This window comes from Telmatherina bonti, assembly GCF_933228915.1.
Source record: "Telmatherina bonti genome assembly, chromosome: 8".
In the NCBI taxonomy this organism is placed as follows: domain Eukaryota; kingdom Metazoa; phylum Chordata; class Actinopteri; order Atheriniformes; family Telmatherinidae; genus Telmatherina; species Telmatherina bonti.
Window position 1 is genome coordinate 15,470,862 of NC_136626.1, and position 9,520 is coordinate 15,480,381.

General features: G+C 37.6%; 2 protein-coding genes across 3 annotated transcripts; one reads left to right on the plus strand and one right to left on the minus strand.

Annotated features, from left to right (window-relative positions):
• Positions 1 to 3,980: 3,980 nt before the first annotated feature.
• On the plus strand, positions 3,981 to 5,203 carry cfap144 (cilia and flagella associated protein 144; the record flags this gene model as incomplete). The annotated part of the gene is made up of 4 exons (XM_079245585.1): positions 3,981 to 4,101; positions 4,327 to 4,386; positions 4,472 to 4,575; positions 5,108 to 5,203. The coding sequence occupies 4 exons, from the start codon at positions 3,981 to 3,983 to the stop codon at positions 5,201 to 5,203; spliced, it is 381 nt and encodes a 126-aa protein (XP_079101711.1).
• A 103-nt stretch (positions 5,204 to 5,306) lies between these two features.
• Positions 5,307 to 9,258, minus strand: ebna1bp2 (EBNA1 binding protein 2). Of its 2 annotated transcripts, none has more exons than XM_079244747.1 (10): positions 9,210 to 9,258; positions 8,333 to 8,453; positions 7,823 to 7,906; positions 7,431 to 7,603; positions 6,980 to 7,103; positions 6,550 to 6,639; positions 6,362 to 6,437; positions 6,184 to 6,274; positions 5,930 to 6,098; positions 5,307 to 5,826 (listed from the first exon to the last, which is right to left on the minus strand). In XM_079244747.1, exons 3-10 carry the CDS (start codon positions 7,865 to 7,867, stop codon positions 5,779 to 5,781), a joined length of 816 nt encoding a protein of 271 aa, XP_079100873.1. In that variant the 5' UTR covers positions 7,868 to 7,906; positions 8,333 to 8,453; positions 9,210 to 9,258; the 3' UTR covers positions 5,307 to 5,778. The 2 variants fall into 2 exon arrangements, with proteins under 2 accessions (XP_079100873.1, XP_079100872.1); XM_079244746.1 differs by having other exon boundaries at positions 8,194 to 8,453.
• Positions 9,259 to 9,520: the final 262 nt, after the last annotated feature.

Genomic DNA, 9,520 nt, shown 5'->3' on the forward strand with positions numbered 1-9,520 from the left:
TCGGACACTGTGACAGGAGACAGGGAACAAAGCCCGACACCACAAACCCGCCCAACCTCCCATAATCCATATTGCTGACTCTTCCTCACAATCATACACAAACACCACGGGGGAGTTGTCATCCACCCACAATGAAATCTTCTGCCAAGCCCTTCCTGCGTTTGAGTTATTACTTGCCTCCATTATATCCTTCACACAGGACCAATAAAGCATGAATCAGGTTATATGAGACAAGAAACAAAAAGCTGAACATCTCAAATAATAAAGATGTCTGCTACTGTGAGAGGAAGCATGCATGCACATACATTTAACATGAAGTTCACACAATCAACAATGACAGAAACAGGATAGCAGGGGAAAAGAAAAAAACACAAGGATTGCTTCGTGGAAGGACAGATGGGACAGAATGAAGGGAGAAGGGCTGGAAGAACAGGAAGAAGATGAGGGCAAACCAAATGAAGGGGAAATTTAATAAATCCTTATGTGCTGAGACATGAAGATGTAAGCTAGCTTCATATCGGTGCATCCATGACAATCACCCAACCATAAGGCTGTTTACAATGCGACTGTACTGTCATTTATGTATGATTTGTGACAATGTCAAAAGCAAAGCAACTCAAGTGTTATATAAAGAACAATGCAAAGAGCTTCACCTTTACCACAAACGTTGCTCTGTCACTTTGATTTGTATACTGGGAAGCTCTATTGTCTTAAAAGTTAAAAGTGTGACGTTCACAGTCATTAAACTTTCACACGCTCATATAAGTGCGATCACAGGCTTGTGCATGTTCAGTAAAAGTGACTGAACTGAGAAAATGAACTGCCTCCCATCTGTCTCCCTGCGAGAATATATGTAAACATAAAAATAAACTCACCATATACTTTGAGTATATGTATAGACACACTGGACCAATCAGAGTTCTCTGACTATAGTTTAAAAGGGGTTTTAGCAAACAAACAAACATTTTCAGCAGTTTGACGAATGACTTAAACTGCGAAGTAAAAGTGAAGCTGTAAAGTTTAAGTCAATAGTTGGTGTTAAGACGACGTCTTCCCACTTAAATATTTCCTTCATGAGTTGTTTACTTCCTCTCCACTGCATCTCGGGAGCAAATATTGTTATTCTTACCTCACAACATCCATTTGTCATTTTAATAAATGCATATTATTTTTACAAGTATAACACATGAAGAACTTAATTATAAGGTTGAAATTAAAAGAATGTTTAAAACACTTATATTTTGAATTTACAAGTTTCTGCTTATCATATAGTCACATCATGCATAAAGTTTGTAATCTTCACAAACTGGTTCATTATTTATTGTTATTGAGACTTTACTCTAAATATGTTGTTACTCTGTGAAGCGATGGTTGGTAAACCTAATAATCAGAGAAATTGCAATTTCAGCCTTTGGTTGACTTGATAAAAGTAAAATCACATGTAACGATCAGTGATGGATGTTTCTCCATCTGAAGCCAGCATGCAGCCGTTTCTAGCTAGACTGAGGCATCCCAGTGCAGAACAACTCTGTACTGGGATGCCCCTTGGATGCACCTGTTCAAGTGATTGAAGATAGTGGCTAAACTCACATCCATGTTGAAGCACAGTCCATCTCCTCATTGCCCCACACCCCTCCAAAACACTGACAGCCCTGCAGAGCTCTACAACAGCAGGTCCTTGGTTTCTGCAGTAGTTGGACTGATCAGCACCACTCCCAGTAGACCATAAATGTACTCAATAAAAGCCAGTATAATGCATTCATCATTCATAAATTTAGTTTTTTGTTTTTTCTTAAAAAAACAATTTTATATTTTAAGAAGGTTTTTGGGAAGAACTTATGTGAAGTTGTTGGAGAACGTTGGAGAACATGGGTTCTCTACTGGCTTCCTTGCTCAGTCCAAAGACTTGCATGTTTGGCTGATTTGCATTTCTAAAGTCTTGCTATGACTGAGATGAATCTGATTCAATGTTTGCATCTCCCTCTTGGTTCTGTGATGGACTATGAACAGTTTTAGTTCTTCCATAACCCAGCATTTCAATAATCGGCTATCTTGAGAGGACAAAATTTGTTTTCTCAAGATGACATAAATGATCAAGTTATCTCAAGAAAATGGTGTAAAAAAATATGCCATTACGACTGCTCTCTGATTCCATACAAAAAAGCGCCTCCATGAGATAAAATATTTATTGTATTAAGCTTGTACTCCACACATCTTGCATGTTACGGCAGCATTAATGTTATTCTATATTAATGCTGCTGTAACATGCTCTCCCCAAAGCAGAATTATCTTATCTATAAAATTTTGGAAATACGCTGCCTGGCCAGAAAAAAAAAAACATATAATAAATAAATAAAATTACCACCAAACGAACAAAAAAAGTTAAAAAGCAAATTTTTGCTGTACAGCCTTTAGCTTTGATTTCAGCACAAGATTCACTAAGACATTATTTCAAAAACTTCTGCAGTGTCACAATTTATTTCCAGCCAGTGTTGCACCAATTTATCATATTGGTGATGATGGTCCGACCACTGTGCAAAACCTTTTCCAGCACATCCCAAAGATCCTCACTGACAATAAGTTCTGGACTCTGTGAGGGCCAGTCCATGTATGCAAATTCAATCCCAGATCATAGACTGGCCCCCACAGCCTTACATGCATTATGTGAGCATATCTGCCCCTCTTCTTGCCCTAATGCCCGCATCCCTCTGAAACAGGCTAAGTCTGGACTCTTCAGACCACATGGCCACATTGATCCAGTCCAATTTCGATGCTGTCCAGCAAATTAAAGTCTTTTTCCCCAGTTAGCTTCACTGATTAGTTTTCTTATGGCAAGCTGTTCTGTCCCAACTCCTTGAGTTATCTTTGCATTGTGCTCGTAGAAATTACTCTTACTTTGACTGTTGAACTATAGTAGTTTTTCTTCAATTTGATTTCAATGGAGACAATAATATTCCACTATCTTTCCAGTTTTGTGATGCACTGGACAGTTCTTATCCCAATTTTAGTGGTTTCTGCAATCTCCTTAGAGTTTTTCTGTCTTTGAATGCCTGCCAATGAAAGATAATCGCCCATGGCTCGAGTTGTACCCGTTTGCTGAGTTAAATCCAGGTAGACATTTTGTTTGAGCAAGAAGTGTAATTTACTAGTTCAGCCACTGGAGAATCAAACAAATTCTTCTTACTATTGGTTCATTCCTGATGTATATATGATGCATATCCTGATGTATATAAGATTACAAAATGTTCCAAATAAGATTTTGATGGAAACTGTGTAATCTCAGGTCACACACCAGGATTGCTACATTTGTCTTTCATTATATGTATATTCATATTTGTATATTTAAAAATGAATATCCCTTATTTGTATATATCTCAACACATTTGAGCGAGTACCAATATTACCACAAGACGTCACTGCAGGCTCGTACGTATGTCCAGTTTTTATTCCCATAATAAATAAAGTTTCTAACTTTTCCTTACTTAATATTGTAAGATAGTTACTATAACAGTGTGAATTATTTAGTCTGTCAATAGATTTCTGGATAATGTCTAGTCAGTGTTAAAATCCTAGTCATTATACTCGCTGTTCTGCAGACGACATACAGATACACACGTGTGATTGTACGTGGTAGAAAAAGGACATGGATCCGCCAGTAAGCAAACTCTTCCTTCCTTGTAAGCCAGCGTCCTGCTCACGTCTCAGCAGCTCGATAAAATGTCAGAATAAAATCAAGCAAGTTTAGAAAAGACATTGCTTTTATTTAAGCGTTTTGCCTTGCTATGAATGAATAAACCGGCTGCCTGTAAGAATGGCTGCTGTTTTCCGAGCGCGTGGCGCCATCGCGTGTTCGGCCCTCGCAACTGCAACTCATCGGAGCGTTTACTGTTGCTAAGCAACGCTGAGACAAAGCAGAAAAAAACGCCTCTACTTGCTCGAGACGTGCATGTTGCCATTCCTGGGTCCGACGTTTCGACACCATGACAGAAAGGGAAAAACTAGATTTTGTTCAGCAGAACAAAATTCACACTGAGATGGTGAAAAAAGAAGGAAGACTCCTGAAGCTGCACACGGAGTTCAGCATCAATCCATTTAGGAAATGTCAGTAACATCGTTTCTTTTTCTATAACTAAAATTTCTGTCAAATCTAAACGTATACCATGTTTTTAGAAATAACACGTGTATAAAAAGTTGAACAAAGTTTGAGGACTTAATTGAAACCATTTTCAATGTTATAAGCTAAGTTCAAGCTAAAACTGATGTATGCAAACATTTTGAGAACTCAGGTGAAAATTGTGTTCATGTTACTTTCCTTCCACCTTGCAGTGCATATCCTACCTGACAAGCCCATGTCCAAGAAACCTCCAGAAATAATAGCTGAGAATAGTTAAGTTGGGTTTTAAAATTAAACTTCTTTTTGTGTGCAATTTTTCTTGAACTTCACCCCCAAATGCCTGACTTATTTTTGCAGCCGGCTTCATCGAAGCTTTCCACAAGGCCCACCTGGAGCCCACCAAGAAATACTCCATGCCACTCACTGAGAGTCAGGAGATCGGATGGTTCTCATCTCCACTGGTGAGGAATACTTCTGTAATCAGATTCATTATGTTTCAACAATTGCCAAACCAAACAAGGACACAGCAGTGTATTGTGATCCGAGTAACTTAGGTTGATTTTGTAAGTAAAAATGTTTATCATTTCTGTTGGCATGAGAACGATCACAGGTTTAGGTTTTGTACATTTACCACATAGCAATGTTTTGAAGGTAAACACCTTTTACCACAACATGCTGAAAAATCAGTTTTGTGAACAAAAATACATTTTTTTGGCACCAATTATTTCTCACATAGCAGTCTGCAAATCATACTGTAAGTTATGTACCAGCACTGCTTCTACGGCTTCAACATTTAATATCTGTAGTAAACGTCAAAGACTAGTAGTCCCACTACATTTTAAATGGCAACACAAAAAAAAAAAAAAAAAAAAAAAAAAAAAAAGAAAAATTTTCCCATTTACTCTGCTGTAGTCCAGTTCGTGTTTGGCAACCATCAAATAAGTGTCCAGATGTTTGTCTAAACCAAAATTCTTACCATTGCCTTCCCTCTAGATTCCAATGAGCCACCATGACAACATATCCAATTTCCACCGAATCAGGACAGATGTCACCAAACATTCAGAACAGGCGCAACGAGTTTCAAATTAAACCATGAAAAGGATCAAGTATATGTGTTTATCTTAACACACAAGTCTCAATAAAGATGACGCCTGTTTTTGCATTTTCATCTTTGTATGAAAAACTTGCAGGGGAAACAATTACAAACATATTTACAAAGCACACTCGCCTGTTACATTCTGATCATATTAATGAACATTATAGGTCACAACTGACAGCAGCTCAATAACACAGAATGTCATGTCACACAGGCAAGGATCAATGAATCAAGAAGCCGAGTAAGCAGAGAAAACAATATTCCAAATTCAAAATATGCAGTGTCCATGGGACAGTAGAGGGACTGGTGTAGGTACTGACAAGCAATCACACAAAGTGGGATTAAAACCGCCTCATGAGAAAAGCCTACGGGGACAGTAATGGTCAAGAAAATGCATGTGTATGCATTCCACTCATGTCGTTCTTCATCTTCATGGGATTTCTCTCTCAGCGAAGACAGTCCTCCATATCAATCCACATTCTTATAAAAGATGTTTAGGAGCCCATAGTTTCCTACAAGTCTTTTAAGGTGTAATGAAGACATGCTGGGGAAGCAAGTCCAACTCGTTTTACGAGCGACCCTTTATCTTCTTGCGTACAGACTTCCCTGGGCGTTTCTGAAAGTCCAAATTACAAGTTAGGCATTTTCCTATAAATAATGTACTTCTGTTGAATTTTTGGTCATTCAATAAATTAAGTTTTTACATGCAGGTCACTTACATTTTGTTTCCCCCCTTTGCCTTTCTCTCTTTTGCCACCCTTAGCATGAGCATGTTTGGCACGGAAACTGGAAACATCATTGTAGCTCTCCTTGGTGTTCCATTTCTTTCCACTCTTTTTGCCTCCAAAGCCAAACTTGTGGTCCTTGAATTTTCTCTTGGCATTGGGGCTGCCAAAACAACAGTATAGTTAAATTTGACACTTAGTTTGAAAAAACCGACCACTGTGTGGAGGTAAATAAAATAACTACTTACCCCTTTTTGTTCAATGCTTTCTTGGAAGCTCCACCAGAATCTTTACCTGATTTCTGGTCTCCTTCCAGAAAATCCAGTTTGTCAGTCATTCCTAAATGTAAACATCACAAATTATTTAAATATGCAACGTGCTGAGGAAATAGACAGGAAAAAATAAAGAACATTTCTACCATCTCACCTTTCTGATATTTTTTTACAGCAGACATCATTGCCTTCTTCTCCTTCTGTCTTTTCTGTATCACCTCTATTTGGACCTGACATACGTTCAATTTTGTTAATTCCTCATTTATTAGAAAGGTTTATTTAGGTCTTCTAATCTAAACATGGTGAAAGTATAATAAAGACTGTGAAACAAGAAGAACTGACCTTTTTGCCAAACTTTCTTTGCTCACGGAGTTTCTTGGCCTTTTCTGACTTCTCCAGAATCATCTGCTTTGAGATCAACTTTTGCCTAATCTGAGATTAAAGGGATAATCATGTTAGTTTTAAAATTAGGTTTTAACTAATGACAAAGAAATTATTACATTTAGATCCTGAACCATGTTTAAAATAATTTATTACAACACATTCTCCATGGATAGCTAAATAGAGACAAGACATTCAGTATCATTATCTAAAGCATTTAGAACCATGCTAGAATATATTTACTTAAGAGGTAACACAGCATAGGAGAGGAAAACAAACAGCTGTAGCTAAACAACCGAGTAGTAAAATTAATGACTTCATTAATTGACTGAAAAATTAAAAGTGGCATCACCTTGCAAGAGGTCAATGTTCTAGTAAAGAAGCTGCTCACCTTCTGCATCTGTTGATCTGACTTGGCCATCTCTGCAAAGTAATCGTCAGGTCTCTTGGTGGCTATATTGTGCTTACGTAGCAGAGGAAGTGCCTTTAGTACTGTCGCTTGGGCTTGTCTGTAGCTGTCAATTTATAACAAAAAGAAAATGCTTCAGGTAGAGTAAAATCTACATGGCTGTGATTGTTGAATTAATCGCACAAGATTAATTAAGCAAGTCTTGTCTGAGATTTGGCATCTCTCTTTTTTTCCCCAAGTATAGAAAAATCACTTGTGTTTTCAATCTGCTTTGCACAGCTAATTTTTCTAATTTTTAATGTGCTTTATATAATCTGACCTGGTGTTGCTTTCCTTTAATATTGTTTAAGGCAATGTTAAAACATTTATTAAACTAAAAACATTTTAGCCTTGCTATTCTAAACACACTACACAACACATTATGGTCACTTACAAGAACATCTCCCTTTGGAAATCATCGTCTGCATCCAGTTCTCCATTCGTCATAGTTGGCACTTTTCCTTCAACCTTAGAAAGAACATCCTCAGCTGGCAGGTTGGTTACATCTAACCTCTCCACCCAGGGTAGATCTTTGTGTAAATCAGCAAGGCACTGCTTCAACCCCGCCTGCATGACAATGTATATCAAAGATTAAAGTTAACTATGCCCATTTAAGACCAACAGGCTTAATAAATAGGTAGACACAATCAATGCACTATTATTTAGCTTTCTGTAATGACATTTAATTCATCTAACCACAGTCTCTGAAACTTTTATTTCTTTTCCTACTTACTTGGGATTCTTCAAAGCACTTTCATGACCATTACTACATCTAGATTTACTCACCTCGTAGTTCACGAATTTCTTGGCTTTATCCACCAGGACATTCATTCCAGGTTTCAAGAAGCCCTTAGCCAAGGCCTCTTGGAGCTGGGAAATACAGATGAAGTCAACAAATAGCCGAGTGAACCCATACAAGGCGTATAACTTCTAATAGCAGCTTTCTCAAGTTACATCCAGGTTATATCTTCGGCTCTAACAAACACATGTCTATCATTTAAACCATTAAGTCGGATACATATGACAAAGCCCGTAGTACAATTTACAAGTCCCCATGTGCCCTTACATTCAAGTAGGAGGTAAAAATCACGTTTACAACCCTCTTGCTTCAGGCACGCTAGTTAGCTACAGTTAGCTAATGGTTGTGTAAAACTCACCTCTCCATCTGACAAATCGCTGTTTTCTTCCTCTGAATCCTGACTGTGCATTGACTCGTCGTCTGGCGACTCCATAGTTTTGTCAATAGCGACAGCACAACAAGAATTTGTTACCAATAAATGGAAAACGTGTGGATACCTGCAGTATTTTTGCTCCAGTTCTTCACATGTATGAAGCGTTTCACGTGGGGAGGAAGTCACGCAACGGAAGTTCTTCTGTTACACTCTCCGGCGGAAATAAGGTCCAAGAACAACGGTTCCTACACTTGAAAACACACAAGCATGATTATTATCAATAATAATAATAAACAGTAACAATAATAAATAATGATGATACATTTCTTTAATACAAAAGTGGGTCAGCTTAATATGATAAGTGTTTAGTTGTAAAGCCAGCTATGGGTTAACTTTAAAAAAAAAGAAAGAAATGTTTATTTCTTCCAGTAAAGCGCATGTATTCAACATACTTGCATGTATGGAGAAAAAATTTGTTGTTCGAATAAAATATATTTATGACACGTCAAGGAGATCCTCTTGGAGGCAGTGTTTAGCTAACAAGATAGATTAGATAGATTGAGGTAAATAATGGAAAATCATTCATGTGTAGTAAAACCGGTCAATATCTATTTGTCCCTCTTGCCTACTTGGGGGCAGGAGCATATCCAAAATAAACCTTGGATGGGTTGCCAGTCTGTTACAGATTTAACACAGAAGGAAAATACCATTCACATTTTATTTTGTAATCAGAGTAAATTTAGAATAATTAAGTTAGTATACTTGTTTTTTGAATGAGGAATTAAGAGAGAGAACTTACATATGCACATAAAGAACATAAAATACACAAGATATAAATCCCAGAAAAAGTGAATTATCACACTATAACAAGCAAGTGTGGAGGGGTCGGCTAAAGACGCTGGAGCATTTGCCTCTTTGGCCTTTGAGACAAGGCCATAGATATTGTAGAAAATCATGTTAACCTTTTATTAAATTTGGACAGTGAATAATTACTCAATTACCTTCTGAATCTTTAAGTCAAAGAATGCAAGAGAAGGCATCAGCCAAGTGTCCAAGCTTCCAAAGCTCTTACAATGGGAATCGCTGGCTTAAAGCAGTATATACTCCTATGTAGTCACATAGCAGTCATGAGCAGAGGGCTCGCAGTTAGAGCCAGAGTGTGCGCGTGGTGAATGCTAATGATGTGCCTTTGCCAGAGAACATGAAAGTAACTCGATCTTACTCCAAATGTCACTTGAAAGGGATTCATTTCAAGTGGTCAAACATGGATCCTATTGCTTCACTAAGAGACAACTTATGTTAGAGTGCGCAT

What these genes read in the sequence shown, in the direction of transcription:
- ebna1bp2 (XM_079244746.1), bottom strand. Translation starts at nt 8,268, where the DNA reads ATGGAGTCGCCAGACGACGAGTCAATGCACAGTCAGGATTCAGAGGAA. An exon ending in AAAGAAAGTTTGGCAAAAAG is followed by an intron (nt 6,438 to 6,549) that starts GTCAGTTCTTCT and finishes AACGTATGTCAG; the next exon opens with GTCCAAATAGAGGTGATACA. An exon ending in TGTAAAAAAATATCAGAAAG is followed by an intron (nt 6,275 to 6,361) that starts GTGAGATGGTAG and finishes GTTTACATTTAG; the next exon opens with GAATGACTGACAAACTGGAT.